The sequence below is a fragment of the Ambystoma mexicanum genome, chromosome 12, assembly GCF_040938575.1.
Source record: "Ambystoma mexicanum isolate Mex_15411 chromosome 12, UKY_AmexF1_1, whole genome shotgun sequence".
Lineage (NCBI taxonomy): Eukaryota > Metazoa > Chordata > Amphibia > Caudata > Ambystomatidae > Ambystoma > Ambystoma mexicanum.
The window spans coordinates 208,571,640-208,587,368 of record NC_090936.1 but is presented as its reverse complement, the minus strand read 5'-3'; the positions used below and the strand labels follow the sequence as shown (position 1 = coordinate 208,587,368).

The 15,729-nt window shown below is 43.0% G+C and overlaps 1 protein-coding gene across 2 annotated transcripts in view; it reads right to left on the bottom strand.

Annotated features, from left to right (window-relative positions):
- DYRK4 (dual specificity tyrosine phosphorylation regulated kinase 4) overlaps positions 1 to 15,729 on the bottom strand; it is a 1,198,302-nt gene that overhangs the window by 442,461 nt on the left and 740,112 nt on the right. For both annotated transcript variants that reach the window (XM_069628321.1, XM_069628322.1), the window contains one exon: positions 12,945 to 13,026. In XM_069628321.1, coding sequence (XP_069484422.1) covers positions 12,945 to 13,026 — 82 coding nt within the window. The remainder of the gene's footprint in view (positions 1 to 12,944; positions 13,027 to 15,729) is intronic.

Here is a 15,729-nt window from a genome sequence, read left to right as displayed (position 1 = left end):
CGTCAACCATCCAATTTATACAAAACTACAAAAGATACACAATATCTAAAATCTATAAAAACCATGACATATAATTCATCGATAAGATTGTTTATAGAAAGAATGTTTGGCCACAACAGATGATAAGGCAGCTAAATGGTTGAGATGGGTCTTCAGAATCTTCAACCACGACCTCATCTCAGGTTTCTCTACCGGTTTCGATGTAATACTCTATTTTAGTGACGTCTTCTTCAGGAGATACACAAATTTACATTCTAAAGAAAAATGGGAGATGTAAACTCATAAGTCCCTATATTATGATGCCAACATGGTACGATAGTTTAAAAGCCAAATATACAACCAATATATATATACACATAAACAGTACCCTGCCGTTGCTGCTTCTACTACTTAGATTGAATATCTATAGACTATATCGTGTGAGTCACCAAGATAGAGTGCAACTATCGTGGATTGGTGTCCAAAAATTAGTGAAATCGAGTCAACGACAGTGTACACACCAGCAATTGTCCAGAGAGCAGTTCTAGCATCCTATGTTAGTTCCTTAATAACCCCAGTCATATCACCAAATAATTACATTGTGCCGAGGTGTGCCCATACAAGCAATGGAGTACCACAAGGTTGCTCAAGCTTCAGTGGTGGTCAACTAAATGTTGTCCATCTCTATATGTTAAAAAAATATATATATATACACAGCTATTTGTTACTGGAAGAACACAACTAACCTTAGTTGAGGAAAAGGAAAAATCCTTTATAGTATGGCTGGGTCAGCTATCAATTCCATTTAGCAGTTTCCAGCATTTAATTCCCGCAATAGGAAATGTTGAGTTCCCGCTAAGGTTCCACCGTATGGGGTAAAGACATAACTAAGTGAAGGTACAAAATGCCCCCGTGGCCACTAAGGCACAAGTATAGACACCGGACTTACCTAATGTGTCCAATATGGCACAACAAGAAAGAAAAGAGATGTGGGTATTTATGCTTCCATCCCGCAGTGGCTCGCAAGAATATGTTCCGTCCCTAAGAACAACACAAGGTTGACAGATAAGATTTTGTGACTCAAACGAGTCAAATATTCAAGTCATTCACCAAGATGAGAGAAGGAGAGAGATTTTATAGGCTACGGCCCCCGCTACTAATGCGGAGCCTTAATTTCTCTTAGACTAAGAAGGAGATGCTTAAGCCCCAAAATGAAGGGTACGCCAACAAGGGTACGCCAACAGGTACATATTCCTGGCCACTATATTGAAATTACGAAGGACCCCTCAGCGATGATTAAATCTAAGATATTTCATCTCACTGAAGAAGTGAGTCATATGGGCTTCCTTTTGGAAAAAGAAGTGGAATTTATTAACTATTCGGAAGAGCGGATACCTCTTTTTACATTATTCCTAAAGTCCATAAAGATACAGAAAACCCGCCGGGACGTCCTATAGTCTCGGGATGTGGTTCACTACTTGAACCTTTATCGAAATACATAGACTTTTTCATTAAACTCTTGGTGATGGCCACTCCAACGTTTCTCTTGGATTCGAGAGATGTAATCAATCTGGTAGCATTTGATGCTACCACTCAGATATTGGTCACACTTGATATTGAGGCGCTCCATACAAACATACCTCAGGATAGAGCTAACCAGTGTCTACAAACGATGTTCAATAGAAGGCCTTTGCCTCATATGGTGCCCACAGAATGTTTATGTAAAGCGGCAGAGTTGGTCTTGAAGAACAGTTTTTTCAAATTCAAAGAATTTTTTCTGCAATGTAAAGGCACGGCCATGGGCTGTACGTTTTCTCTGAACTTGGCCATTATTTTCATGGCCTTGTTTGAAGAAGAAAAACTTTTTGGAGCTTTCAACCCCTTTAGAGACCAAATCAAGGTCTATCGTCGGTATATCGAGGATATACTAATGATTTGGGAAGGACCGGTAACATTTCTCCTATTATTTGTAGATTGGCTGAATAGTATGTATACAGATATTCATTTTACCTTTGAATACTCAGTATCTAGGATTGCCTTCCTGGACTTGTCCATCTATGTCGAAGAAGGTTTTTTACGTACTGAATTGCATAGAAAGCCTACAGAAAATTATGTTATGTCTTTACCCCATAGGGGCAGCCAACTTGTACCAAGTGGCATTCTCTCTGCTCAAGCAGGAAGAAGCAAAGAACACACCCTCTTGCTGCTGCCCTCTCGGGTTAACTCAGACTCTTATTATCCCTTAGTGGTTTTGATACTTCTATGTGTTATTGGGATTGGTTAGGCCTGTTAGGATTTAGCCTCTGGGTTTTGGATTGATTTTTTTTTTATATGGTTTTCATAATGGCTTCTTAAAGCTATCAAAATAATCCTCCACCCTGTTCTTGGGTGGATGGGCCCCAGGAGAGTCTCAACCATGCTTTAGCTCATTGCGCTTTTCACAGAGGAGACATGTCCATACACATTTCAGTCTTAGTCCCACCCGTCGGTAGTCCAGCAGCGAAATGGTAGGTAATTCTCTTCTGAACAAGAGGACCAACAGCCACCCCAGACACGTGTTTCGGAGTAGTCGGGTTTCATCAGTGAGGTGGAGCTGTGCTTCTCTAAGTACAGTGAGCAGAACTTCTTTTGCTAATTTTTAGGTACTTAGGGTCTCACCCCAAGTTACCAGGGTAAGCCAAACCTGGACCCCTTGCTCACTTTGCTCAGAGAGGCACAGCTCCACCTCACTGATGAGTCCCGACTAGCCTGAAACTTGTGTCTGGGGTTGCTGATGGTACTCAGAGGAGATTTGCCAGGCATTTCGGTGCTGGACTGCCTTTGGGTGGGACTAAGACTGATATGCATATGGAAATGTCTCCTCTGTGAAAAGCGCAGTGAGCTAAAGTACAGTTGAGACTCTCCAGGGGTCTATCCCCCCAAGAACAGGTCAATGGGCTGTGCATAATATTTGAAAAACTATCAGTGGACATGCTACCTTACAATTGCATGGCCATAATGAAATCTATTATTAAGCTGACTCTAAGTGTCATTAATTACCTGCAGACCTGTCCAAGCCCACTCAGGTAGGAGCAGCCAGGAAATGTGAGCAGTAGAAATCCAACTGCGTGTGAAAGAACCAAACAAAGGGCCTCATTACGAGTGTGTCGGTCTGGTAACAATGGTGCTGGTAAGCCTACCGGCACCGTTGTTACCGGACTGGCACACTGTGAGGCTGCGGGCAGGAGCTGGCCTGCCCGCTAGGTCAGAACTGGTGGGGGGTTGGCATCATTCCCATTGAGTGCATATAACAATTTACCGGCGCCTGACTTCAAGGAACACCCGGGTTGTAATCCCCCACTGTTTCCGGCAAGCCAGGCACCGGTAAAAATCGAAAGTCCAGCGATAGCCTGTGTCACACCTTGGTCCCCTGTGTGGCGGCATCCGATTAGTCCTCACCTCACCTGGAGGTTGCCCTGGCGCCTCTCCCAGCGCCACACGATCAGCGGTCCTGATCGGACCACATTTCCCAGCAAACCTCGCCCATAGCGATCATGTGACGTGCACGTAACGTGCTTTTCGCATCTTCACGTAGATCGTCTATTTAATGTTTTCCAAACCGCGGTCGGGTGCTCCTTAAGTGAGTTCCTGCCGCTTAGTTTATGAGTGTGCCTTATCCTGTTTCTTCGGTGTGAATCAGGCATTCTGACCCGGCTCGCTCACACAGACTTCTGCTCTTTGGAATTGCCCTTTTCTGATCCGACACTTGGTCCCCGTTGTTGCTTCCCCTTGGTTACCGGACGCTTAGATTTTACATCTACGGTAATCTTCCTGCTCAGCCCTTCTGCATTGACGTTATTGGCTTCTTGATTTCGCTCTGCGTGTCAGCTTTTTTTTGTTTCTATTTTTAGCACTTGACACCCATCTGATAAGCATTTCCTGTGCTTGGCATTCCTTTGTCAGTTTCTTTTATTAACTTCTCCTGCCACTTCCCTTATAGTTGTTTTCTTTTCCTACTGCACCCCTTAAGGACGCTCTGCTGCTTCCTTGTGGAATACTACCCTGGAAAGTAGGCAAACCCCTGGACGCTCTCCTACATTCACCATTTGTCTCTTTTTTCCATGGATTGTTATGGTCATATTTATTTTTGAGGACGCTCTGCTGATCACCACCGGATTGATTTGGACTTTGCTTTAGTATGTGCCCTCGTGCCGTTCAGGTTAGGTGATTTCTTTTGGACTTTGGATATTGGATTTTGGATCTTCTGAACTATCAACAAGTAATCAAACACTTCACTCACTTCTACTGGCACCAAGTAGGACTCTGGCTTTCTCCTTTTATCAGCAGGTAAGAGTGGGTAATTGAGGGTGGTTGTAAAACAAGGACTGACTTATCAGGCTGCTGTTATGAACTGCTGTTATTGTTTTTGTTTCCTTAGCTCTGTTGTTGCTGCTCCTGCCTTTTCACTCAAGCCTGTGGCTTGTCAGGTGCATTATTATCCTGCAGGCTGCGCTCTTGTGGGGAAAGTCTATTATATGTCAGTTCCGGGCTCTTGTGGGGAAAGTCTATTATACGTCAGTTCCGGGACTTTCGAGTGAAGTGTCGCTTTCGGAGTGCGTTATACCATCGACCACTCAAGGTTGTGACAGCCTGCCAGTTTTACTGGCACGGCTACAGCCGGACTTGTAATGAGGCCCAATGGGTTCAAATTTGCCATACAGATCACAGTGAGCCCAGGCGTGACCTATGGTTAGGAGCACTGACCTTATTGTGCTATAAGCATTCAGCTGCGTTGTATACTTGGTAGGGAATGGCTGGAGCAGTCTTTCAAAGTACTCCTTAAATGCAGACCGTGTGCAGGGGTAGTTGGGAGCCAATCTCCACTGACAATATTCTTGTTTGGTCTGCATTGCCTATAAATACAAAATATGGGCAAAGAACCTTTGTATGGGAACTCTATGTCCCCGTGATAGCAATTCAGGTCAAAATAAGTATGCCATAATTATGTACCTGAAGTGCAATGCCTTGTGTTACTTTGCCAGCTCCCCGATGCAGCAGATTTCCTGTGAATAAATTTAACACGTTCACGTGATCAAAAGCTTATGATCATCACCTGAAACGTGAGCGGCGCTGCCTGTCCCTGAGGAACTTAAGCCAGAGAGCCTGCCATCTTGAAAGGGGTTCCTGGAACGGGTGATGGCCGGTGACTGAATGAATGAAAATTGATGATATCCAATCTGAATTGTAACTACACTGGCTATGCGACTGAGGTGTCAATCAAGTTAAACGGATTGCCATATACACCTGATATAAAACAAGTAAGGGACACATTACTCACTGTAATCGTATTTCTGATGCTTGTATCTGCTTAGATTCACATGCTGTGCATAGGCCGACATCTAGTGGAAGCTGCAGAGTTTTACAGTTATTGTTTTCAAAATTCAAAAGGGTCGCCGACAGGGCATGCCAGTAATACTATCCCTAGTGTGACGTCCACTGTACCCATGGACCTTCACGCTTTGAGATCCTTCAGATTGTTATTTTTCTGACATGAGGTAGCATGAAGTGTTGTGTGAGTAAAGTAGTATCTAAGCAGATATGTTATAGACAAGCTCATAAGCATCCATGCACCTTCTGTCCGAGGGGAAGAAGGGTGGGCGCATGTGAATCTAAGCAGATACAAGCATCAGAAATACGATTACGGTAAGTAATATATCCCTTCTGAGGCTTGTGGAATCTGCTTAGATCGCATGCTGTGTCAAAGCAGTAATGCTGAGTGAAGGCCTATATTGAACTCCATGTAGCTGCTTTGCAAATGCTGTCTAGAGGGACATTTGCAATGAAAGCCAGAGTTGCTCCTGGAGTGAGCCCTTGGCGTAAAAGGCAGTGTCTTGTCTGATAAAGAATAGCACAGTTGAATACATCTGACTATCCATCTGGAGATGGTATTTTTAGAAATGCGTTCTCCTTCTCTGCCTGTTGCTATGGAGACAGACAGTTGGTCTGTTTTCCTTAGGGGTCTTTTCTACATAGTAGAGGACCACCCTCCTCACATCTAGTGTGTGGAGTTTTACCTCAGGAGAGCAGGTGGGATTCTGAAGGAAAGCTGGTAGCTCGATCGACTGGTTTACGTGAAACTTAGAGATGAACCTAGGGGAGAACCTAGGGCGAGTAATCAAACCCAGCTGGTCCTTATGTATGGTGAAGAAATGATCCTGCACTTAGAATGCTTGTATTTCAATAACTCTTCCTATGGAAGTTATAGCCACTAAGAAGGCAGTTTTGTAAGTCAGGTGTTTAAAACTAGACTTAGGCATCGGCTCGAAAGGGGGCCCATGAGCTTAGCGAGTACAACATTGAGATCCCAACCTGGAGGCGGGTTAGAAATTGGAGGGTGAAGTCTCTTTACTCCCTCCATGAATGCATTAATAACGGGCACCTTCCACCATGAGAGCTTCTTGTGGGAGGTGGTGTAAGCTGGCAAGGCTGCAAGGTGGACCGTTAAAGAGTTGAATACTAACCCCAAATCTAGCAAGTGGAGCATATAAATTAGAATGTGGGATGGGGTACATTCTATGGGGTTAATTTGTTTTGACTGGCACCAAATTACAAATCTCCTCCACTTGTCAAAATAACAGAGCTCAGTCTTAGGCATTCTTGCTTCCTTCAGGATATCCATACATCTCTGTGGCATGTTAAGATGTCTGAACTCTATGACTTCAGGAGCCATGCTGCCAAGTTCAATGATGTTGAGGGTGCACTGTTAATCCTCCGTGCTGAGTGAGCAGATTGGTCCGACACTGGAGCTTGATGGGAATGCACATTGCCAGTTTGAGCAGATGTGGATACCAAGGTTGTTTTTCCCACATAGGAGCAACTAGGATGAGCGTCACCTATTCCTTGTGGATCTTGTTCACCACCTTCCTCATGAGAGGTGTTGGGGGAAAAGCTTAAGCAAATTTCCCTGAATAGTTCATCCATAGGGCGTTCCCCTTGGAGCCTGGCTGGGAGAACCTGGACGCGAAGTCGGGGCATTGATTGTTTTTGTTTGTAGCGAACAAGTCTATTGTGGGGAAACCCCAAAGAGAGAGGAGGTGCTCTACGACCGCTACGTTTAGTTGCCATTCGTGTTCCTCTTGTAGGGGATCCTTGCTCAGTGAGTCTGCCAGAGAGTTGAGTTCCAGTGCTACGTGCTTTGACGATAGGAAAATCATTCATTTTAGTGCCCATTTTAACATTTTCTGCGCAATCCTGGACAGATGTGGAGAACGTGTCCCCCCCCTGTTTGTTGATGTAAAACATCGCCGTAGTGCTGTCGGTTACGACTTGCACTGATTTGTTCGCCAGGTGAAACTCAAACGCCTGAAGGGCCTTGAACACAGCTAGCAGTTCTAGCAGATTGATATAGTTTTGTGCTGTTGCATGAGACCATAGACCCTGGGCTGTGTGATGGAGGTAATGAGCCCCCCACCCTGTGAGTGAGGCGTCCGTTGTGACAGTAACTTGCACTTCTGGATCGTGGAGGGGTTTCCCCTTCAGCAGATTCTCTCTTGTCCACCAGCGAAGGTTCTGTACTAGAGTAGGCAAAACAACCACTAGATTGTCCCACTGACCACTTGCCTGAGACCACTGTTTCGCCAACCACTCCTGCATGGGAAGCATGTGCAGGCGAGGTACCAGGTAAATGCAAGATGCCATCATACCTAGCAAACGCATTGCTTTGGGTACGCTTATCTGGCGGCCGGCTTGATAATGCAGTATTTGCAGACAAACTCCTCTTGAGAATTTATCGCAGCTCCTAGGAACTGCTTGGTCGTGCTTGGCACTAGGCTTGATTTTTTCTCATTGGTGGAGAAGCCCAATTGAAAGAGAACGTTGATGGTTCTTTGAATGTTTTGTCTGCAAATTAGGGGAGACTCCCCTGTAATCAGCCAGTCGTCCAGGTAAGGGTACAGTGGGATTGCTTCTCTGTGGAAGTGTGCTGTCACCACTGCCAGTACCTTCGTGAATACCCTTGGAGCAGACGCTATTCTGAAGGGCAGCACCTTGAATTGGTAGTGCTGGTTTGCTATCTTGAAACGCAAGAATCTTCTGTGCGCTGGATACATTGAAAAAAGAAAATAGGCATCTTTCATATCCAGTGTTGCCATGTAGTCCCCCTTTCTTAACAGGGGGATTACCTCTTGTATCGTAGTCATGCAGAACTTTTGTGGCTTGACATACTTGTTTGCAGGGCGCAAATCTAATACTGGGCGCATTGTCAGATCTTTCTTTGGCACAAGGAAGTAGGTTGAATAAATATCCATGTTTACCTGATTGGCCGGGACGACTTCAATGGCATCCTTTTGGAGCAGCGTGGCGATTTCCTCAATGAGGATGTGTTGTCTTCCGTGGAGTGGGATTTCTCGCGTGGGCAATGTTTCCGGGGTTGGTTGAGGAGCTCTATACAATATCCGCCTGCTACGGTGGACAGCACCCATCTGTCTGAGTTGATTCCCCCCCCCCATGCGTCGGTGAAGCTGGAAATGCGCCCTCCTACTGGAGAGACATGGGAGGGCACCTGGAGCAGATAGTCACTGCTTCTGAGGTGGCGTACCACCTCAGCAGGAGTTGCCCCGACCGCGACCGTGGGATCTGCACAGTCCTCTAGGGTAATACTGAGAGGTGACCCTGATTGTTTCCCCATGAAGTACCTTGGTTTTGGTTATAGTTGGAACCCCTCTGGGAATTTTGGCTGGGTGAGCGACGGAAATTGCCATTTCCCCTTGCCAGTAGTTTTATTGGTCAGTTGGCCCAATGACTTGAGTGTATCGTATTCCTCTTTGGCTGTTTTTAAGGCGTTCAACGGCCTTGTCAAAGAGCACATTGGCTCAACGGGCATGTTAATAAGGGTGGCTTGCGTCTCTGGCTTAAAGCTTGATTGGTGCAACCAAGCATGACGTTTGATAATTGTCCCCTCTGCTATTATTCTGCCGGCATTGTCTGCTGAGCCTTCCATGGCCTTGAGCTGCCTGGTGTGGAGGGCCCAGCGTTTAGTAAGGCGATCCTTCAATGTCTTGGGTTTGAAGAGTCTACACGCTCGACAAGAACCCTCGACGTGGTCTCGCAGGAGCCACAGGTTACACACAAGGTGTTTATCGACCCACAGAAACTTTTTATTGCACTTGGGGCACAATTTAAAGGGGGTCCTTTCCATAATGTATTGTCACGGCAGCTAGGCGAATGTAGTGTATGAGTAAGGCTATATACATTCTAGAATGTCCTCCCTCCTCTCTCCCTACTGCGTGGGCCAAAGCCTGTAGTGTCCTTTCAAGGCCAGAACGGATCCATCTCCAGCAGTCTTTCGACGGTCGTTACTTATTCTTCACCGGCGTTGGATGGTCTCGATAGTCAGTGAATATAAAGCATAGTAAGAATAAACTATCATTAATTGATCATAAGAAATGGCGATAAGCAGAAAGGAGAACTCCGCTCTAAGCGCCCATCTAAAATGGCGGAAAGAAACAATCTGAGGGACCTCAATGAATGAAGGACCATGGGTACAGTGGACGTAACACTAGGCATAGTATTACTGGCACGCCCTGTCAACGTCCCTTTTCGATTTTCAAAAACAACAACTGTAATACTCCGCAGCTTCCACTAGATGTCGGCCTATGCACAGCATGTGATCTAAGCTGATTCCACAAGCCTCAGAAACATAGATACGTGCGTGGCACTGCACACATTCTTGGGCATTGGCCAATATGATCGCCATCTTAAAAGATGATAGCGACGCAGGTATAGTAGCCCAGAGATTATCTAGATATTAATTGCTAAACCCCATATGCTCATCACCAGCTGTAGAATAACGGGTAAAGTGAGGGTGCAATGGATGATGTATATGCTCAGAAAAAATGTGTATGTATGTAGTAGAGGAACTAGATCCCCCCTATTTTAAGGAGTGGGATGCAGAGCACTTGAATAACTTATGGGCAAGACAGGGGTCCAATTTTCAGATATAGATATTATTCTTCCTTGAAATGTGTGACACATTTTTATTTCAAACCAACTGACAATAAAAATGTACACAATCACATTAGCTTTCACCCACTTAGTACATTGAAATGTTTGATACATGGGCAACTTATTGGAGTTAAGTGTATTATATAGTGAGCAATGGAGAAGAAGGCTCCAAACAACTTGTGGTTACATTTATCGCGTTTGGAGGTTATCAAACTGAAAAACTTAAAAAGAAGTTTTATAGCAAGTCATGTCATGATTAGTTTGGAAACACAAACTAGTTACAATAGCCTATTTTTAAGACAATAGGCATAGTGCATTGCCATGTTTATAGTGTGTCAATTCTAGTAGTGTTACAAGTGTATCATCCAGGTACAGGTGAAAAAAATCAATATTCCTTGTTTTGCTATTTGGAATGCTTCATATGTTATTGTGCTGTATATGCTTACCTTGTGGAATGTATAATATTGGACAATGTACCAGAAAAGCAAACATTTGGTGGAATGAACATCGCTCAAATCTAAGGACACGCAATTGAAAATCTCTGGTTACTTAGCATTAGATGCCATGTCACGTAATTTAAAATTAATATGTTTATTGAATCAGAGCGAAGCATTCCGGATTGACCGTTTGGACAGTGTCATACCTGCTGGTTAGAATCAGGAATGCACTCTACATTGTTTTCTTGAATAGTTTTATGCAGACTCAACATGACTTGATGTCTATAACTGCAGCTGCAGTCTCTTTTTTGAGCCTATGGGCGTTTTATGTGTGTTTAAATTTTTTTCATATGAAATGTGTAAGATATTAATATCAGCATTCAAACATGTACATAATATACTGATATGCTTAAAAGTATAAGGCTTTCATTATGCTAATTTATACTGGGGTTAGTGTGCTGTCATTTGTGGAAGGGAGTTATTGAATTTAATTGCAAGTTGAACTGGATAAGTATAATATACATTTTTGGAGTGTAGTTCTATCTTTCATTTTTCCTTGTTATTTTGGAATATGTATATTATTTGTGAAGTTTATGCATATCAATTGCTTACATTGATATTGGTTTGTAATTGTTCACAGATGTGTTGCCAGTTTATATATTGCATTTTTTTTTCTTTCCTTTCTTTTTTTTTCCAGACTGGATTTAATCACTTTATAAATGTTTGCATTGTGGTGCTAAAATTGCACCTTTATTTGCAGCTGCATGCTTACATCATCACGTTAATAACCTCATGTGAGGGACCATTCACACATGGGGGCAATTTGGAATAAGTGTTTGATAATTTTCATGCCTACATAAGCAGTTTATTTATTTCCTACTTACAAGGTATATTATTGAATCCGATGTGGGTTAAAGACCTCAGTTTTATTTGGGGTGTAGATTTTATATTATTTGATACTGTTTGGCAACCCTTTTTTTGGTTTTGTATATTTTCAATGTACAAGTTTAATATAGTTTTAAGTACCTCATTGGTTCAAAAACACATTATTTGGCCATAGATATTGGTGTCTAAAGACTGTAGAAAGTCCATATACAGAATCTCAATTTGAGGTGTATGTCTTTTAAAAACTATATGTGTTTTTTGTATTTAATTAATTATTTATTTAGTGATGTCACCACTATTTGCTCTGTGAGAGTTTATCCACATAAGGGAATGGGTATTTAGCCAAAACTATGTCTGACTTGTGTCCACGTTTCATACTTGGCTCCTGAGCAACATATGAAAGCACTGTAACGAGTGGTGTTTCTTATCATAATCACTCATTATTGTGTCTATATAGCAGTTCTAATTTGTGCATGCTTACAGTGTAAGATATTTTTATTCAAATTGTTTGAAATGAGCTAAGTTTCGGTTTAAAAGTATTAGTTTAGGTATTTCAATAGGGTCTTACTTATATATTTTGCAGAAATGTCCCTGATGAAGGATTTTCCCATCCGAAATGCATTGTATTATTACATGATCTGTTCTCTGTAGTGTAAAGATGTTGGATTAGATGACGTTTGTAACAATAAAACTGTGTTAAGGAATAGCATTTGTTTGCTTATTAAAACTCAATTTCCACATATAAAAGTCGTTATTTACCCCTAAAGTTCACTCTGCAGTTAGGAAAGATGTCTGTGGTATTTTGTTTGGTTATTATGTTTTGTCAGAAGTGCAACTGGGGGCACTGGTTTGAACCAAATACTAAATTATGCAGCTTTTTATTTAGAGTGGTGCACATGCTTACTTTACTTTAATTGATTGTTTTTTTTATCATCCTTCACTTCTGGAATAAAGCTTATCTGTTGCTCCCTACTTGTGACAAACGCCACCAGTGGCCTTAAACATATTCCAACCCACAACCAGAGCATGCACTGTATGAGTCAGGAAGAAAGATAGGACAGAGTGATATCACAGACATCATTGTTTAATTTTACTGGGTTCTAACTCACAGCTTGCTTCCATCTTGTAGCCATTGCTGCTAGACAGAGGAACAAAACAAGGCTGAAACACAGGTATTCCACACCCCACTGGGTTGCAGTGATTGCCTACAGGGAAAGATAAATCGAGTTGTGTGTTAGGGTGTAGGTGTGTTTGTGTCTGTGTTTGGGTGTGTGTGTGCGCGCGCGTGCGTGCGTGTCTGTGCGTTTGTGTTTTTGTGTGTGTGTGCGTGTATGTGTGTGTGATAAAACTTGACATATAGTGGGGGATTGCTAGCTGGCAGGTACCCAATCCACTCCCACATTCCGGGCAGTGCCACCGCCTATCTAGCAAATACCAATACTGCATGGCTTGTACTTGTGAAGAGTTTGGGGAGATCCATCTATGGGGACATCATTACCTGAAACATGGTTACTGTGGAATAAATGGTAGAACAATTTGGGAACTGACATGGCAAAGTAAACCTGGATGACAATGAGAAACTGGAATGCAATGTTCAAAAAGCATGTCAATGTGTTGTAGAAAATGAATACACTGGTATTACATGTTAAAATATTTACAAACCTCGTTGATGCTCATAGCAGCTTGATCCAAAGTCAATAACTTTGATCGCAACCTGGCCTTTCTTGCACAGTAAAATATTCTCCTAAGCCGGAACAGAATGGAGAAAGAGAGAAGACATTTTGTGAAATATTTACATTATGAAATTCAGTCAGGATAATATTTTGAAAGCTTCCACACAGGAATGTTATAAAAAGATGTGTGTGTGTGTGTGTGTGAAAGAGAGAGAGAGAGAGAGAGAGAGAGAGAGAGAGAGAGAGAGAGAGAGAGAGACATGCAGACAGAAAGAGCACAATAACTCTCACCTTTTGAGGTTGTTTCTGCGCACTGTCACAATGATAGGTTCACTACCTAAATACAATCTATATAGTTGTGGACTACAACCATTTCCTAACCTCTGCAGAAAAAGCGATTGAGTGCTCATCTGCCTATACCTCTCCTAGTACACAGTACTCCCAAAACAACACACATGGTTATGCAGGCGGGGACTATACATTTGGATTCTGCAATAGCTACAAGGAATGGTCACTTCATGCACTTGACCACTGTGTGGTGGTGAATAACACTTAGAGCACAGCCGCAGATCAACCGCTCACAATTAAAGTTGGTTGGGCCTGGCTGCCGGCTTTACTCTGTTGGTAATCTAGGTGGTGGAACTGGATTGGTTATTGCTCCAGTCCATGGCCCAGTTGCAGTATAGACTGACCACCACTACAGTAGGAATGGCCAAAGGTCATACCTTTTTTTTATTGTGGGCATGTGGACAGCAAACTGAAGATTGATCCAGGTTATGTGGAATATACCCATAGTTCATGAATGCAGTTATGGAAATTATGCCATTTGTAACATTATCTGTAATGAGTCATGGGATGTCATGAGCTGGGCTGGCAAGGGGTGCTTTGATTCCTCAGCTGACCATATCTGGAATTTTCAGAGAAATTTAGGTTTTGACTAGTCCTTATTAAGTCCTACAAATGTTGTTGTGTCAAGAATTGTAGTCTGTAATTTCTTATGTATACATATTACAGGGTGTGGTGGGTCAGAAGGTGGTGTCGGACTCTAAGGACATTCTAATTCACCTTTATTCAAATTATAAGAAAAAGGCCTATCTTTCCTACTTCTAGAGGAAGTTCCCTACCTATCTCAAGGAACTAAAAGTGCTCGTCTGTCACCAGGAAGTAACAAAGAAAGAAAAGTCCTCAGTCCAAATCAAATTCTACCTGACCCTACCACTAAGATAACTAACTTAAACAAGTCCAGGAGATTGGCTTGAGTCTCCTGCTGTACCAATATCTTCTGACAGTCTCTCTTTGCATCAATGTCCCTAGTCCGTGGGCTGCTTGTCTAGCGCAGTCTTCTGTAATAGTCTCTCTTTATCGCTTGGATTAAATCTTGTAGTTTTTCTACAACAGTCTTTGGTTTTGTACTCTTTTTAATGATGTATCTGTCCCAACTTTCCTCATTATACTTTCTGACCTTCTTGTTGGAGGTTTCAGACCTCTCAAAATCTATTGATCCAGACTTGCTCAGCTTGGCTGTGGTTTCTTACCACTTGGTATTTCCCGTCTCCTGGATTCTCGCTTTGGAACTATATTGTTCACTTGATGGACTTGTCTGTCCTCTTTTATTACAAGATGCTATCCCACAGTTTCTCCCCTTTTCATCTTGGTGCACATATAGTAAATTCCCTCCTTTATCCAGTATTTGTTCAAAGTCTTCCTAGACTTTCCACACAGGGTTATTCAATCTCCTCTTTATCAGCTTTAAACAGTTCCAATAACACAGGTTTACATTAAACAACTCATTGTGAGTACTGGAATGGGTTTTTCTTCCCTCCTTTATCTGGTCTTTGTTCTTTCTGTGTCTTCATAGACTTCCCATACATGATTATTGAATCTCATCTTTCTCACTTTACATAGTTCCACTTACAAAGGTTTGAATTAAGTAACTCATTATGAATAATGGGATGAGTTTTTCCTCTAGTATTCTGCTGCCCCGGCAGCCCCCCGCTTCTCGCGTTCTCCCCGTTACTTCTCTGTATGTCGAGGAACGTTAGCGGTCATGGCATTGACTTGGGTGATTATCTTCGATACTGCCTTTCTGGGGCCTTGGTTTCGTCATGCTCTCGTTCTCGGTTTCACTTCTGCCGAATACAGAGGTTGACGTTGGAAAGCTGTTCGCGTTCCCAGTGACCTTTTCAGTTTACGTTTTTCATTGGTCTCCCATTCTCATCTTCCACTCTGCTGTATACAGGAATTCAAGTTGGGAAGCTGTTTGCGCTCGTCTTTGCCTTCTCTTTCTATGTTTTTGTTGGTCTCCTATTCTCGGCTTCCCTTTTGCCGCATAGAGGGTTTAACGTTAGGAAGCTGTTTGCGCACTCCCCTTGCCTTCTGTGATGGTCTCAGCGTGTTTCATCGGACATCGTGCTCACCATGATATGGATGTGGTCTTACCACAATGGCTTACAATGGCTCCTCTGTTGTTGGGTACATCAGGGCTCCAGCGTCTTACTCTGGCGTTCTGCAGCTCTTCAAAAATTGTGTGCTCCATAACTCGTCTCAGGTCCACTTCTCCAAGGCTTGCTTATGTCAGGGAGCTTCCCCAGTGTAGGATACTCTCTACTTCACCATATTCCTCCACTCGTCCCAGTTAAGTGTGTATCTTCTCTTAAAGAGACATTCTTCTTTCCTTCTCCGGGCTGGTTGGCTCCAACACTACCTTCAGCCAAATATGTGGATGTTACATTAGTCTTTGTAGCAGATAGTCCCATGTATGCTACTATGCTGTG